The sequence below is a fragment of the Silurus aristotelis genome (assembly GCF_946808225.1).
Source record: "Silurus aristotelis genome assembly, chromosome: 8".
Lineage (NCBI taxonomy): Eukaryota > Metazoa > Chordata > Actinopteri > Siluriformes > Siluridae > Silurus > Silurus aristotelis.
This window is the reverse complement of record NC_139581.1, coordinates 7,399,395-7,417,648: the sequence shown is the minus strand read 5'-3', so window position 1 is coordinate 7,417,648 and position 18,254 is coordinate 7,399,395. Positions and strand designations below refer to the sequence as shown.

Sequence of the window (18,254 nt, the reverse complement as noted above, 5' to 3'; positions counted from 1 at the left end):
AGCTCTGCTTACGCACGAATATGAAAAACGGGGAGAAAAAAGTGCATTAAAGGTTTGATTCTAACTGCAGTGCAGGAGCGTGACAGATGCTCTTTTTGGCAGCCGATATCTGATTACAAACTGAATTAAATTAGGCTTACGTCGGTCTCGCGACATCACGTAGATATCAAATGCTTTGCTCAAAGAGTGACATTCACTGTGAGAGTAAATCGCATTTCCAGTGAGGTTTTAGATATCTTTTGGTGTCTGTACACTACATGATATTTAAGAGAATATAGACTAGGTAATAGTCACATATATTTTTAATATCATGTTCTTTTTGCATACAATATGGGACTGTTATGGTCACATTTCAAATAATACCCTTTTGTGTGTAACTTCACATTTGATTTGCACCGTATACTGTATTATTTGTAACATATTCATAATGTAACATTGTTGCACTCCTTTAATACATTTATTGTATATACAGTATATATATATATATATATATATATATATATATATATATATATATATATATATATATATATATATACATATATATATATATATATATATATATATATATATATATATATATATATTGTGTTTATTCACATGTCCATGGATGCATTAGTGAGTCCAGACTATGTCAGTCAAAAAGGCTTGGGGTGCAAATAATGTTTCATTCCTTTTCTTTTTCATCCACAGTGACATCCAACAGTTAATTTTATTGATACATTTTTTTTCAAACTCAGATGTTACAACATAACAGCTCCTTCATTAGGTCTCTCCTACTGACTCTGTATTTCAGTTCCTCCATCGAATCCCTCTATTGTTCTGGACTCAGAGGAGCCGTGGGTGGAAGGTCAGGAGTACACAGTGACCTGCATCGCCCCAGACGCCAAACCGGCTGCTGATGCCACGCTTTTTAAAGGTATGACCACATTTAAACATTAATAAAGACTTTTCAGATGCCAGAATATCGTCAGACTGTGGATCAGGTACTGTACACCCGGCCTTTAAATGCTCTAAGGCACGCCATAAGAAAAACAAGACACTTCAGTCATTTCTTTATTTATTTGTTTTCAGTACTTGAAAAAGCTCTTGCTTCTGGCTTGGTTATGTAGTTGAGGTTAGTGGGATGTTTTCTGAATGTTTTTGTTTGAAGGACGTTCAGAGGTTCTGAGAATGTTGTACACAACAGTTGTGTAGAATGTTTGAATGTTAATGCAAATGGTGCTACAACATCTAAGGGGAGTTGAATGCTGGGTAAAAAGTCATTGACTGACAAATCTAAAATACAAGGCATGTGACATCGAAACGCTCGTCTGGCCAAGAAAGATTGCGTCTCACATTTCGCAGCCGGTGATTACTTTTGCACATTCAAGCACCACTCACATTTTCTTCAGGAAATGTCAAATTTTAGCATGCCTTTTATTATAGTTACAAATGTGTAAATAACATTGTGACATAATTCATAGTGTCAGATATGATCCCAACATGCCAGCTCATGGGAATCGAGCTAGTGTGTAGCACTAGCTAGTGTGTAGCACATTCCATTCTCTGTTTCCATAAGCTTTTCTTTAGATTTTTTCTCCTATCTCCAGCCTTGTCTTGTAAATTGTCTCCTTCAATCTCCTTCATGTGTCATAAATGTTTATAACAGTTATTTTTTAGTTTACCCTTTTATTATTTTGTACATATAGAACCCCTTGATTCATACAATTTTGTTCCACCTTTCTTGCTTCATGGTTTGCCAATTTTTATTTGGTTTTCTGGTTTCTCGCTCTTTTTTTGCCTCGTTCATATTTCTGGCTGATACCTGGCCCAATTTCTGTTCTGCCTGCAGTTTTAGATTGTTTGCCTGTTTCTATATATTATAAATGTTCTTATCCATCACTAGCATCAGCTTCAGCTTCAGTTGAGGTGCAGTTGAGGGTTAAGGGTCTTGCGCATGTGGAAGTTTCATAATGTTTAATTTAAACAACTTTTTATTCAGATGTCCAACGGTCTTTATCTCCACATTTGTTCCTGGTTTCCAACATTTGAAGTCTTTTAGCTCATTTTAAGCTCATTTGAACAATTAAAGCTAGTTCAAAGCTAATTTTCTCAGGAAAAGTTAAAACTATTTGGCAACAGGTTTAGAAACTGTAATTGTTGTGTATTCATATATTGTAAAATAGAAACATATGTTACAACACAACAGTTATAAACAACCCAGAGGAATATTGTGCCAACTAACACTATTTCCAATTCTCAGATGGAGAGGAGCTGACAGACACATTGTCTTTCAAGATGCCAGGCTCTGAGGACAAACTCCTAAATACTCACACTGAAGTTAAGTATGTTTTCTTCCTACTGTTGCTATTCCTTTCAAGCCCAACTTTTTCTTGAAGGAATGTTTTTTTTATTACAGCAGTATGCTAGGTAGAAATAGATCAAATAATGTGGACTGAATATTGCTATACTATTAGGAGATTAATTCTGTGAGTTCCCATAAAATCCCAGTAACATATTTATTTCCAAGGTCTCAGCATAATGGCAAAATTTCCTGAAGAAACTCTAAATCATGATATAAACCCAAAATATGCTTAAAAGACTTCCAGTTGGTAATTTTTTCTTATGAAAAAAAAAATACTATGTGTAATTGAAGAGTTTTCCTCAGTTCCTTTCACATTTCGGTGAACTGCATTTAATGTAGTAATCTATGGAATTTTTATAAGGCCTTTTATTTATTTATTTTTTGCTCCTGAAAGAAGTTTGCATTTACAATTATCAGATGCAAAACTATTAAATGTTGCATCAGAATGTAATCTAAGCATGAAGCAGGACACTTCTTGGTCTTACAAAATTACAAAAATGTTATTTATGTTCCAGGCAATAGGGATTTTTGACTTGCCATGAGAGTTTGTGGCTTTGAAAAAAAAAAAAAAAACATGAACACAGCCAAAATCATTTGCAGTCAAGTGTTTGGTCACACAACTTCTACTACTTCTTCTTGCAATAAGTCACACCATGTTACTACAGAACATGGTTTAAAAATCGTCTTGAGAAAAAAAATCCATCTTGCATAACTGGAACTTTGAACAAATTAGATTTTTAGCCAATCTATTGCTTTTAATATCTAATCCACTACTGCCAAATTTGCCTGGAAAACAGAGCATAACCCCATTCTGAACCAGCTCTACAGTCAAGCTTTGCGAATGAAATGGCTGATTTGGAGTGTAATGCGTTTTTAAATGAGAGATTCTATCAGTGTGAGCTTTTTCTCCTCCCTGTAGCAGTAGTTTGTGATCTCTCATTAACAGCAGGTTAGAAATCCATGAGGTCAATAAAAGTTCAATAAGGAAGTCTTGCTTTTAATGTGGCTGTCTAGTGCCACACACACACACCCACACATACCCACAGATGTTAAAATACACTGATTAGTATCGATTACTAGATGAGTATCATTAGTTTATTAGTTCTGTAGTGGCACTGGTTTCATCTGAAGAATGAGACTCAATAATAAGTCTTAATAGCATTGATTCACCCACATGATTAATGATAGAGACTGAAACTTATTATTTTCTTTGCATTGGTACCATGTAGCTAACAGGTAAACAAATTAACTAGAATTGCAATATACAATAGACAATATATATATATATATTTTTTGTATTTGTGTTTTCATGGAATTAATGGATCAACAGTTTCAACAGTTTGCAGCATGCTATAAAAATGTTTCAGTTCATGTTTATTTCTGCATCTCTAAAGGAGGATACGGTAATGAATCAGGTTAAAGATGTACAGAAATGCTTTCCTCTTTAGCCAGGATTAGGAAATGAATGTGGGATCGAGAGAAACAGTAAAAGAGTGTGAAATAATGGTATCAACTCCAATTCCATTCTCTAATTGCAGGATCAGGCCTCACCGTTCGGACGATGGACAACCCCTACTCTGTAAAGTGAAGAACCCAGCTCTCAGCAAGGCCTTGGAAACAACAATATTAATGACAGTTTACTGTAAGATCCTTTTTTCCTTTCAACTTTTTATGCAATTTAACATTTAAGAATAATCCTTAAACTTTTAAACTTAGCTCCTGAAAAGCTCTTTACTAGCTTACATTTTTAGCCCTGATTTAGATAGAACAAAGGATACAATGTTCAAAGGCTTCTGAGTGCTAATTATGAACCATCACTGAATTGAAATTAAGGGATTTAATAACTGTGCATTTTGTACCAGGTGGTATCAAAAACTTTTGAGACTAATGGTGCTAATGGTGCTTTTCTTACCACGTGCGTTACCATGTCAGCACTTTCATCATGGACAACAAGTAAGAACAAAGAGCAAATGTGCAATTCTGATTACAACTGGCCAAATCTGCCACAGAGACATCTGTCATGACATGTTTGACATATAGCGATGCTGCAAAGAGTCGTTATCAATGGAAGACAGCAAAAAATCAGGAAGGTTTCAAGCTCAACAACCGAACATGTCAAAACCATTAAGCAATTTGTGCATGATGATCATCAGAGAACAATCCACATGATCTCTCTTTCACACCCACCCCACTTGCCAGATTTGGCTCCTGTGGACTTCCTCTCCACGAAAATCAAGATCCGGCTCACACCATTGCAGAGATCCTGCACGAATCGCAGAAGGTGCTTAACACGCTTTGAAAAGGAAGACACATTCCAGAAGTGGCAGGAATGCTGGAAGTGCTAAATTGCTGTGCAAGGGGACTGTTTTGAAGGTGACAGTGTGTAAACGTAGATAAACAAAGTACTTTCTTGTAAACAAAACTTTTATTTGCACCTTAGATGAGCTAGACTTCCACAAAACAGCTACCATTACCCCATGAATAAGACATTATGTCTAAAATTTGAAACCAATTATGTTTTTTGAGGCATATTTCTATTGCAGGAGTCTTTGCTTTTCTTTCGCTAATGTTTTCTCCAGGATAATTCGATTTTTACGATTTTACCTGTTACACATACAGTATTACACTTGCTGTGAAAATGTTTGTGTTTAATGTGTACAGATTTCCAGATGTATGTGTGCAGTCACAATTCTGGCAAACGATAACATTAAACCATCCGTGATGCCTGGGTATTGTAGTCCTAGGCAGCCATGATTTTAGGCCACTGTGTGAACAGAAATTCTTGCACAAGTTTTGAAAATTTCAAAAGACAGAATACATATGATCATATTGTAAAAATGATGTCAACTCGTTGCATTACTTGGCTTTGGTTTGTTCTTGATTTTGAAATGGCTTAGTTGCAACTGGAATCTTAACTGCTTACAAACAGAATTGATTAAATTTGGTGTAGGTTGGTCTTGGAATCCACAGCTTTAAACCTCTGGAATCCCCACGTCCACTTGCATGCACAAAGTCTGCATCAAGTGTTTCCTTCTGGTACTCTGGTTTCATCCCAAAACATGCTGTTGGCTGATTTTCATTTCCAAATTGTCCAAAGTGTGTTAATAGGTGTGTGGGTTTGTGCAAATACGTTGTGATGAGTTACCCAGGGTCTCCTACCTTGTGCCATGAGTTTCCTAGGATAGACCCTAAGCTCCTTTGCAAACCTGTACAATATGAGTGGTATAGAAAATAGATAAACGGATACATTTTATAATAATGGACATTTTAAACACAGTAAGTCACATAAGGGCACCCAGAACTGTGATTTTATCGTGTGTAAAGGTTTGCATCATACAATAAACACCTTTTATTTTATAATGTTTAGTCATTAGTCATGTCATTCCCTTCATTTAAGTCTTACTCCTCTCCCTGTTCAAGCAGATCAAATTCACATATATGCTAGAGAGGCTAAAAGTAATTGTAATGCATATAATTAAATTAGCCTTAGACCATAGATTTGCACATGCTGCAAGGAAGATGTGTGAAATTCATTGGATAGTCTACTTGAAATGAGTCTATGTGAAGTAAATGGTGTGAAGAAATAGCTGTATCATTAGGGTTGAGCAAAATGTGAATAAAATGCGATTGTGAAAGACCAGGATAATTAGCAGCGCAGCGTTTTAATGAAGAGACAGAGGAAAGACGATGGATCTGGATTTCTGCATGTGGATGTGTGTCGTTAATTCGTACTATTTACAGCTCAAGGTGATAACAAAAAGTGTAAGTTTGCTTATCTTAAAGGCCACCTGACACCAAATGGGCTGATAACATGTACTTGCGATTAAAAAGGATAAAAATTGGCGAGTAGATTTTACAAAAATGTAGCAGAAAACAAAACATACAGTATATATGTGTGTGTGTGTGTTTCATACATGGCAGACAATCTAAAGAGCACGGCTTCATTAGCACTGCTTTTTTTATGACATACAGTTCTAAACGTCACTACTTACCATTCTTTTTACGTCCTGGTCCAGTCAGCAAACAAACAAACATAATACTAGTAGATATTCTAGATTTTCTATACATTTTAGCATGACAGAACATCTACTGGGTTCAAATATGGGCAATAATAATTAGCTGCATTAATAGCAAACCATGTTTACAAGCAAAGAGTTAAAAGTACACACCAGCTTCAAGTGTTATATTGTAAAATATCAACAGCTGGTTCTAATAGCTAGAAAATATACAGCTGGTTCTAGAAACTAGAAGATCTACAGCTGGCTCTAGGAGCTAGAATATCTACAGCTGCTTGTATAAGCTAGAATATTAAAGCTGGTTCTAGAACCTAACATATCTACTAGCCGGTTCTTGAAGCATTAACATCTACAGCTGGCTCTAGAAGCAAGAATATTTACAACTGATTCTATAAGATTATCTAGTGATTTTTAAATACACACCATGATAATGAACTAACTTAAAGGCAAACTTAGTTTTGAAAAGTACACACCATGATAGGAATGCATAATCTAACTAGAATCCTAGTTTAAATAGCAATGCATAACACACACACACACACACACACACACACACACACACACACACACAGTATATTGTTATTTACTTTCAAGGTATTTGCAGACATGCTTATCAAAAGCAACATACAGTACAATTGCCTTATTTTCACAACTGAGCAGTTGAGGGTTAAAGATCTTGCTCAAGGTTCCAGCAGGATTTGAACTCATAACCTTCTAATCAAAAAGTCAGCATCCTAACCATTCAGCTACAGCTCAAAGGGTTGCATGCAGTTCTGTTTTTACATTCTAATTCCATTTTCTCTCAAAATAAATTCATTCTGATATTGACTATATCTTCCTCATGTAAATGCAGTAAATATTTCACGTTAGCATTTCATGTCGCATTTAATTTCTCTTTCTTTGTGTAGCATAAGTAAAATATAATGCTAGGCACTACCTTGCTAGCATATCTTTAAACTACACATAATTATGTTACTAGCCAGCTTGAGAGCAAACAGCTGCTGTTTACAAATACACAACATGATTAGCCTCATGTTAGCTAGCTAGTTTCTAAGAGCAGTGTTTAATAAGCCTAATGTTTTTTTAGTGAATTTAGCTAGTAATTGCATGAGAGATAACATAAAACTTAAGACTAGCTTTTGTTAACATGGTGTTATTTAATATGGAGAATCGATTTTCTTTTTAGGGTTAGCTATCTTTTTTTAAACCTGAAGTTGCATTGAAGTCTGCCACTAAGTAACAGCGGGTAACACTGCTGCAATTTATTGTACTAGAAACACACACAGTGCCATTTTTTTCAGATCAGAGAATGATCTATCCTCAGAATAGCATCCAATGTACTGTAAGTGGTGTGCTTAGGGTGGTCCTTTTGTCATTAATGGATGGTGTAGCATAGCAACAGAAGGGCTACAGTCAGTAACTGTAGCACTACAAGTGACCTATATGGGAGATGAAAAATGACCATTGAGTGTTTCTTTTCTTTTCTTTTTTTTCTATTCTTTCTTTTCTTTTCTTTTTTAAAGAGAGACAACCTCAATTATATGTAAGATTAATATTTTACTACAATGGCTTAGGACTGCAATTTCCATGAACAATTCTGCATTTAAAGACCAATTATTAAACAGTACACCTCAACAATGATAAAACTGTAACAAAGTGACATTCGGTGCCACCCAGATGAGGATAGATTCCTTTTTGAGTCTGGTTCCTCTCAAGGCTTCTTCCTCTTACAATTTTAAGGAGTTTTTCCTCAAAATTGTCACAACTGGCTTGCTCATTATAGATAAACAAATAAGAAATAATTTTCTAAGCATTAAACTTATATGCACTAACATATAAATTCATATTTTATAACCTATTTATCTCTGTAAAAAGCTGCTTTGGGACAATATCCATTGTTAGAAGCACTATGCAAATTAAACTGAATTGAACTGAATTTAATTATAACTGTGATCTTGGATATATATATATATATATATATATATATATATATATATATATATATATATATATATATATATATATATATATATATATATATATACACACACACACACACACACAGTTTAAATGACACATATACACCTAAGTGGTGTAAGAACAGCTTGATATGGAAGAAAAATACACACACACACTCACACACACACACACACACACACACACACACACACACACACACACACACACACACACTCCAATTCCTCATGCTCTATCTTTGAGTTTTGTACATGGTACATTTTCCCACTCTATACATTAATTCTGATTAGAATGGATTGTTTTTGTTCTAGATATTCATATTTATTTCTGAAATATGTGGAAAATGAAGTATGGTGTAGTAGCAAATGTTGTGTTCGAAGTTTCATTCTTTATCCATCTACACCAATCAGGCATGACTTTATGGCCCCCGATCAGGTATAACATTATGACCACCTGCCTAATATTGTTTTGGTCTCCCTTTTGCTGCCAAAAAAGACTTGACTTGACTTGAAAAGTCCTGACCCATCCAGCATTAGCAGCGTTAGCTTCTTCAGCAATTTAAACCACAGAAGCTCGTCTGTTGGATCAGACCACATGGGCCATATATATATATATATATATATATATATATATATATATATATATATATACTGTATATGCTTATTGGTAATTTATTTGCATTCTGTATTTTTTGGAGGTTTATTAAAAAATTACAACGTGTTTTCCCCAATCTTAAAGAATTACATTGGAAGACAAGGAGGACACAACCCAAGTATTTCAGTATTAAGGGACTTAAAGTCTGGATTCAAAGTCTCCGTCTTTCAATCACCATCTCACATCAGCATTCAAACCCCCGCTGATAAATTGATATCCTGCCCTCTGGCATATCTCATGATGTAATTGTTCTTGTGCAGAACATATGCAATAATTTCACTTTTGACAGTTATTGTATTCGAAAGACCTACATGGTAGTTAGTCTTTGATTTAACAGACTATTAAACACATTTTCCATATCGTTTTCTCTGATTTGGATGTATACAATACAGGGAGCTTTGTTGGATTAAGCAAAGAGTTAGATTATTACCAGACTATTAGATTAAATGTAAATTTAGCTAATGAATTGCATCAACATGTGATATTGGTTAAGCCATTAAACTGCTGGTGAGAAGATTGTTTGGTGGGATTGAGTTTAAATCCATGGACAATTTGCCACAGACATACACTTGAGCAAGGCCATTTAACTTCAACTCAGGTGGATTAATGAGATAAATGAATACAATCCTTTGACTAATCCCTTAATTCAAAATATAAATGATAATCAAAATCTCTGTAATTCCAACTTAAATAAAGCTGTGCCCACTCTTAAAAAAACAATTTATTTATAAAACACAAACTAAATCTACTGTGAAGTTGACAAATCTCTAAGTCCTTGAAGCCTATTTCTCTGAGGACAGCATTGAAAAATGCTTTCTTATTTAATTATTAGTTTTTTCCTCACAAAAAAATCAATTAGTTTAGAGTTTTATTACTTTAAATACTGAATCAACAGATTCCTGTTCAGATCTGGATCAGCAACAAGTCATAAATCTGTACAGGACAAGCTAACAGTCAAAATTATTATTTTTTTTTTATTTACTTTTTACTTTTGTGGAACAGAGCACAAGATAAAAAAAAAGGAAAGATTTCCATGAATCATGCAAGAGGCTGATTATTTTTTAACCCACATTCATGAGGCCTATCATCAACAGTGAAGACACTATGTTACACAGAGTAAAGCAATGGCCAGAATCTTTCGAGAAAAAAAAAGTAATTTTATTTAAAGTTAAAACATTTTACTATTGTGACATATTGCGATATACGGAGCAGCGTTGTGTTAAAAAGAGGGATATTGTGAATTTAGTCTGGTTATTGTGTTTTTATTTTATTTTATTTTTTACTTTAGATTTGAATTATATATATATATATATATATATATATATATATATATATATATATATATATATATATATATTTGCAATAAAAAAAATAGCTATTGCCTATTGTAAATTCAATTCACAGAAATGTGGTAGAGATAGCACACTCTTTAACCTCTAGCCAATAACACTAGCCAATAATGGGTATTTAAAAGCTTGTGTATGTGGAAGAGGGCAGATAGTCCTTTCCACCAAGTGTGTTAGATTAACAGATTAACCCTTAGAGTTTTGGAGGAATATGATAAGGAACTGGGAAGGAACAAGTAATAACTATAAAAAAAAAAGTGTCTTTGGTTTTATCTACTGTATGGACAAAATTATTGAGTCACCTGACTTTTACAGCTCTTTTAATTCTTCAGCAAACTGTTACCACAAAGTTGGAGTTTTAAATTTGCGTAGGATGTCTTTGAATGCAGTAGAATAAATTATTTCTCTTTGTGCCTGTGCCCAAAGCCAGCTTCATGAAGATAAAGTGTTCATAGTTTGGAGTGGAACCTATAGAGGATATAGAGCTGAACCCTATTTGAAACATTTGGGATGAATTGGAATGCTGACTGCACCCAGGCCTCCTTGCCCTATCAGTACCGGTCTTTACTAACACCCTTATGTCTGAATGAGCACTAATCTCCACAGAAATGTAATGGAACATTTTCCCCAAAGAGTGGAGTTTATTATAACAGCAGATGGATACAGAATGTTTAATGAGATGTCCACAAACTTTTGTCAATATAGTGTATGAAATCTCCTTAATTGTATTTATTTCTGCAATGAGGCCGCATTATTAGCCAGGCTCCATTTTACTTTACTAGAAAATTATAAGACTCTTGCAATTGATTTGATCCCAAATATTTGATATAGTGTGTAACCTAATCAAGTCACTTTCTACTCTCCTAAATTTCACCTGGAAACATTTTCTGGGTACAGTACTATAGAATGATTTATTTCTTTTACTATGCAGAAGAATTCATGTATTTCTCTGTGTTTATGTGCTAAAGTCGCTACTGTTAATGCACTTCAGCATAAATACAGAACTGGGAAAGGTTGTGCCGCTCTCCTAGTTAAATATTTTACACCTTTTCGTTCTCCGAAACGTTTGTGTACACTTATGAAATGTTAACGGTCATTGGGGATTCCTATGAATATTAATGATGAGTGGGTGGTCTCAGTGAAAACAGACTGCGAGATGGAAATCCTGAGAAATGCATATTTTATTAATTCATCAAGTAAGGAATAAAACATGACGGGGTTCGGAGCGCTAAGTTCAAAGAAAAATAAATCAAAGATTAGAGTTGAGTATATACCTATGACATACAAATAAAAGCACATAACAAAGTGGTTTATTCTGTTTTTACAATGGGAACCAAACTAAAATAAAAGCCTAGCAAAACCTTTAAAAAATATCCAACAAATTCTGGAACATTCTAGAATAGTTAAAGGAATAGTTTAATGATGGATTGCAAGCCTGTGAAGATTTATGTTACAATGTTCTTTGAGAAATAACAAAAAAATAAATGATTAAAGTGTATTAAAAAGAAAAATAAATGACCCCAATTTCCTTATAAGCTGGGATATTTCAGGATAAGGATTTCCCTGTGATATAGTGACAAATAGAGATTTATGCTGGAACTTCTCTATTTCTCATCAAACATGACATTTCCCACATTTTGCAGCCCTCTCATGCACTACGCTACTGATTGAGCACAGTTTTTCTCAATTACACTCTCACACTTAAAAAAAGACCGGTTCAATCAAACTGTGATGTATTTGTTTGTACTTGTACTACTGATATTACCAAGCCTTGTTTTTTTTTTAATGCCATTTCGATATCGACCTGTTTTGTTTCCAAATGCACGATTCTGGTCTAGCCCAGTTTACCCTTTTGTACTCCGCCTGACCTTTTTTGATTCCCATTTTTTATTTGTCTTGTTTGGTATATAATAAACTGTTAGATTTCTTTCTCAGATTCCTTTCAAGTTCTATATGATGTTGAATTTATTAAAGGCACCTTCTCTTTTACGTATGCTTCATGCTCAATGCAGCAGGGAGGGGTGGGTTAGTGGGTAGTGGTTAAGGTATTGGACTTTTGGTCAAATAGTCAAGAGTTCAAATCCTACCACCACTAAGCTGACTCTGCTGGGCCCTTAAAGCTTAAGGCCCTTAACCCTCAACTGCTCAGTTGTATGAATGAGATAATTGTTACTGACTCTGGATAAGTGTGTCTGCCATATGCCATGTAAATAGCAAAGGGTAAACGGACAAATGTACATTTCTAAAGAACATCTTATTTATTTTTATCACCACATTATCTGTATAAAGCTGCTTAGAGACAATGTTCATTGTTAAAAGCGCTATACAAATTAAAATGTTGCTAAATGACACAAAAATACAGAAAGTCAGAACATAGAAGAAATATTACAACAAAAAACATATCCAAAAATGACTGGTTCAGACAAAAGCACAGAATTTTAAGTCCTGAACAAAATTAATGTACCATACATGTAATGCTAATGAGTCAGCTAGTGAGATCAGCCTGAGAAGAAAGAAAACCATATAAGAAAAGGAACATATAAAATGGACAGAAAGAATATACCTTGTTCACACTAATACGCATAATTATTTCCCAATTTTGGCCTTTTATGGACACTGGGATCGGGTTTTTTAGTCTACGAAAATGTAGCTTTGGGAACACGATCTCTAAAGAGGAAAAATAAAAAAATGCGCAGGCTTTTAAAAAAAGGATGCTCCATTTTTAGTCATGTGACAGTGCCTTTCCTCAACATTAAAGATTCAAAGAGTTGGAAAATAAGTAAAAGCCAGGCGGAAATGATGCAGATCGATGTGTCTCACATTTTGCTCATGCGCAGTACAGAGACGTAAGCGTTTTCAGACGTTTCAGCGTGGATGAGCAACCTTTGAAAAATTATTAAAAAACGATAGTGTGGATGCAGAGTTTTTAGATGAAAACACTATTAGAGAATAACACTATCATTAAGACTGATTACCTGCACTTGCATTTGTGTCCTTGTGATACCTGAAAAAGACCCACATTCCATTATTGGAATTCCATTATTAAATTCAATTTTATGTAATTTTTTTTAGCACTTCTAACAATAGAAATTGTCTCAAAATAGTTTTACACAGATAAAGTGCTAATGATCATGGAGACTGTGGAAAGGAAAAACTCCATGAGATGACATGAGGAAGAAACTTACAAGGGAACCGATCCTCGTTTGCATGTCTCTAAATGTCCATTCATTGCAGGTCCATTATTGTTAAGGTGTTCAGTACTAGGCACTTAAATGCAGTGGTCCTGAGCCATTGTAGTAAACTGTTGTTAATAACAGTCCAAATCCATCCTCAAGGTTCTTGAGTTGCTCAGTAATTTCTTGTCCCAGGTCCAGTGGTTGACCAAAGCAGCTGTTTTTTCTGAATGATGTGTCTGCTAAGTATTTACATTATCAAAATGTAGCTCCACCCTAAATCCAGCCTGCTTCACACTGATCTAAATCCATATCCCTCCCATCGGAAATGTTCCCTTTACTTAGAATTAAACAGTAACTCACTACAACTGCTAGCTCATTTCCCTCCAACTCACAATGTCTATTGTTAATTAAAACTTTGGTGAAGATTGTGACACTTCGTGTGGCTTGCTTGCATCCTTCCATTTGCATGCATGGCCATCTCTTGCACTTTCCTCCCACAGATCTTAATTATCTTTTCATCCTTCCTCTTCCTTCTTTTACTCTGTCTGCTTCTCCTCTCTTGCTCCCATTCTCCTGCAATACACCCCCCCCCCCCAACAAACTGCTCCTACTTCCATTTCAACTCGACCGAGGCACTAAGTGCTAATCTTGCAGAAAAGAGGTCCAACATGGCAGCCTTACTCAGCACACCCGGCTCATCAAATCCATGCCTGTTTCCATCGGTGCCAGATTTTGTACGAGAGGCCACTTTGTCATGCCAGGCCTCTCATCTGTCCGTCGGCAATAACAAAGGCCAAGATCCTTTTTTTTTATTTTTTATTTTTTATGGCACCATGTTTTATTTAGGAGCCACCCTGTAATTTATTCATATTCTGCCTCACCTTATTACGGTTTAAACATCTGTTATTTTGTTTTATGGACTAGCGCCAGGACGCGGCTCACTCTCCGTGCTTAATGCTTTCATCAGAGGGCCGAGTTTTTCCTCTTTGCAGCGGCAGCATTAAATGGCTCCCAATTTAACAGCGCTGTCAGGGAATAAAATAAGCCACTCTCTCTGTCCGTTTCATCAAGCTCATATTTCCTGCTTGTTTACTCACCTCCTTCTTCCCTGTTACACTTCGCTTACTCGGGTAAACGGATTGAAATCTAACGCCACCTTCTTTTGGTTCCTTTTGTCAAAAAATTACTATATTCAAAAAGAAAGAAAGAAAATCAGGTTTGCAGTTCGCTTACTACTAGCTTGCTACTGCCGGAAACAAAAATATTACATTATTTCTTGGAAATAAATTATAAATGGAAATCTGACAACTGAAATCGATTCTTCAAGCTACTATTGATTTGTTGTGGGGTAGAATGACTCTCTTGGTTATCAATATAAAAATGAACAAAAAAAAACCCTTTAGTACCTGGTGTATCGATCTTTCAATCATTCCACCATTACCTTTGTGTTAAGATGATCAGGTTGTTGAATAAATAGTGAAATAAAATCTTTTTTTTTTCTTTCTCCTTCCCCACTACTATCAGACAGTTAGTCTTTTTTTCTCTGCTCTTCTGCTATCAGTGCTTCCTCAGGCCATGTAAAGGATTACAGAATGAACTGAAATGTCATAATGTATATCAGCTCGTGTCTCACAATCTTCTCTCTTTTTCTCTCTCCCCTCTGTTTTTTACTCTCTCTGCCCTATTCTTTCTCAGTTCCACCCCAGGCTCCGGTGATAGAAGGATTGAGGAGTGAAGAGGTGAACGCCGGGACCCATCTTCGGTTAGTCTGTCTGTCATATGGAGGAAACCCTTTGGCTACACTACACTGGACTAAGGTGAGATAAAAAAAAAAAGGAATCATCACTGACTACAGTTTGACCTCCAGTAGGTTACTCACACTAGCATGTTTCACTTCGGTGATGTTCGTGCAAAACTCTTTTAGACTTTGATTGAGGTTTGCTATAATTCAAATATTGATGGCTTCTTGGTTGCATGATTGAAAAAAAGATTATTTAATGGACTATAATATGTACAGTGCCTGTCAAAAGTTTGGAAACATACAGTCTTTTATTATTTTTTCAGACGCAATTTGTGATGCAAAAACGATTTTTTAGTTATATGTTCATATGCATGGCATATTGTGAATAAATATATTAGTCACTAGCAGTTTAGTTAATATTTTCTCAATACATTTCTAATTTCTATTCAAATTAAATATAATATTAAAATGTAATATCTAATTTCTCATTCAAATATCTATTACATTTTGTTTCTATAGCACTTTAAGAATAGACATCGTCCCAAAGCAGCTTTACAACAATAAATAAAAAGTAAATATACATTATTGCTTCATAAATTAGTCCCTATAAATGTATTCCTAATAAGCAAGTCAGTGGTGAAAGTGGCAACTCCCTGAGATTGCATGAGGAACAACTTTGAGAACAACCTGACTCAAAAAGGAATCCATCTTCATCTGGGTGACACCAAATGTCCTCTTAATATAGTTCTATCATTGTTGAGGTTATCAACTGTTCACTGATGGACAATTGAATATAAAACCACCACAGCCCCAAGCCATTGTAACATACTGCTTATTTTAATTTCAGTGCAAATCCATATTTATAGTTCTTGGATAAAAAAAAAAAACAACGCTTCACAGTAAACTTATAGATTAGTTCATGTGGAACAATTCTTAGCAACAGATGTTTCAGTTGTTTGCAAACGAAGAGATCTCCATTCAGAAGTAGGGGGTCAGGATCATCAGGTGGATCCAGAAAGAAGAAGGGTATAGGGATAAGGAGCATGTGTAGCTCAGCAGAGAGAAAGAAAAAGTAGATGTGGTGAAAGGTAGCGAGAGAAACATGGATTATTAGCTATCCGTACTGTTACCTATGACAGCATAACTAAAAGGGAGAGCCAGAGGGTAACAGTTATGAGGGAGCTCTGGGACATAATGTGGCCATCCGCTCCACCATCTACAAACCCGAATGAATGTATTAAAAATAGAGTAATGACAGCATCCATACATTCCAAATCACAAAGAATCTCAATATAAGTATCCACTTTAGATCTACTCCTTATCTGGTTCTAAATATCCAAACCTTGTGTTGTCTGGAATGAACATACGAACATAAATTTGTGAACATTCTGATCCTTTCTCTAGAAGTGTACTTTCTCTATAACTATGGCCTTCTGGCTTTCTAATTCTATGTACTTAAATTGATTTTGACATAAGCCATTAGTTAACAGCTCACTCAGTGCAATCCCTAATCTGACAATGAGACAGGAACTGGGCCCTTGAGCTAGGCCCTTAACCATTAACTGCTCATCTCTTGTGCTTAGATAGGATTCCGCTTGGTTTGTATGTCACTTTAGATAAAAGAATCGTCCAAATTAATAAATGGAAATGGCGAGTTGAGTAGTGTATTATCTTTCAGCAAAATGTCAGGTCTGCAGGCGTAAATTGTGTGACAGTGACAGCTGTGTCTATCCTAGCATGACTTTGTAGCAGGATGAGTAAGAATTGTGGTCGGGCGATTTATCGTTTCTGAGGACAGGGTGGATTGTGAGCATCTCAGTCAGCGACTTCTCTTCCATCATTTACCTCTTTACAGACTTGCAGACAAACAAGTGACTATATAAACAAAATACATATACACAGATATCCAGACACACACACACACACACACACACACACACACACACACACACACACACACACACTCAAACAAATGGCAGTTCAACCAAGGACACCAGAAAAGCCAAGCGAGGTAAAAAAAAAACATCAAAAGCATTGTTCTCTCAAGGAATTCGTTTTTGTGTTTCATAGTGTCAAACTGTGAATAGGATTGTGTGTGTGTTTGCGAGTGTGTGTTTGTGTGTATGTATGTGGTTGCACATCTGCTGCAAACAAATTTTCCTCAGCAGGAGCTCGGTCTTGTCATTCTCATCTGTCTATCTATCTATCTCTCTTTCTCACACCTTTATGCCCTCTTTTGTCTTAATATTTTTTAAGAAACCCTACCTCGGTGCGATTCTGTCAGTCACTGCCTGACTCACTTGCTGAAGTTATATCTCTCTTTTCACTTTACTCTCTTTTTCACTCAAACAGCAATTTCAGAAAATGTTTGAAATCAAGTGTTATGTGGAATTGCCAGTTTTGTAGCTAGCACATTATTTGGCAGTCCTTCAAATAGCATGAACTATCTCGCTACTGTATGTTAGCCAGCTGCTCATCATGGGGAAATACATACATCAGTTGGCTAATTCTCTGGATTGTTGTCTAGCATAGTTCAAAGCGTAAATGGTTAGAGAATTTAGTAAGCATTTATTAGCTTTTTAACAAAATAGTTCTGTGAGCTAGCATACTCTTTATTAAGGAATACATTAAGTACATCAGTAAGTTAGCTGTCTGTTTTATAGATGCCTTGTTTTGCTTAATCAATACATATCTAACATGCTACAGGCATTAATTAGATTCTAAATGTCAATATTATCAGAATACTCAGCAGCCATGTATAGAATAAGCATTAATGAGCTAGTTGTGTTGCCTTTTTTTATACTTGTATTTGTTTGCTTTGCTCTTAATGTTTTTAAGTTAGTTGAACTCCTTCCTTCCTTCCTTTCTTCCTTCCTTCCTTCCTTCCTTCCTTCCTTCCTTCCTTCCTTCCTTCCTTCTCTCCATCTCTTTTCTTCCTGTCTCTCTCTTTCTATCTGTTTTGTAGTCTCTTATTATGAATCTTTATCTTTTAAATAA

General features: G+C 35.3%; 1 protein-coding gene across 3 annotated transcripts in view; it reads left to right on the top strand.

The window, feature by feature from the left end:
- Positions 1–18,254, top strand: part of nphs1 (NPHS1 adhesion molecule, nephrin) — a 149,056-nt gene that overhangs the window by 59,684 nt on the left and 71,118 nt on the right. For all 3 annotated transcript variants that reach the window (XM_083547805.1, XM_083547807.1, XM_083547806.1), the window contains exons 5-8: positions 797–919; positions 2,246–2,327; positions 3,886–3,989; positions 15,212–15,333. In XM_083547805.1, the coding sequence (XP_083403931.1) occupies positions 797–919; positions 2,246–2,327; positions 3,886–3,989; positions 15,212–15,333 (431 nt within the window). The remainder of the gene's footprint in view (positions 1–796; positions 920–2,245; positions 2,328–3,885; positions 3,990–15,211; positions 15,334–18,254) is intronic.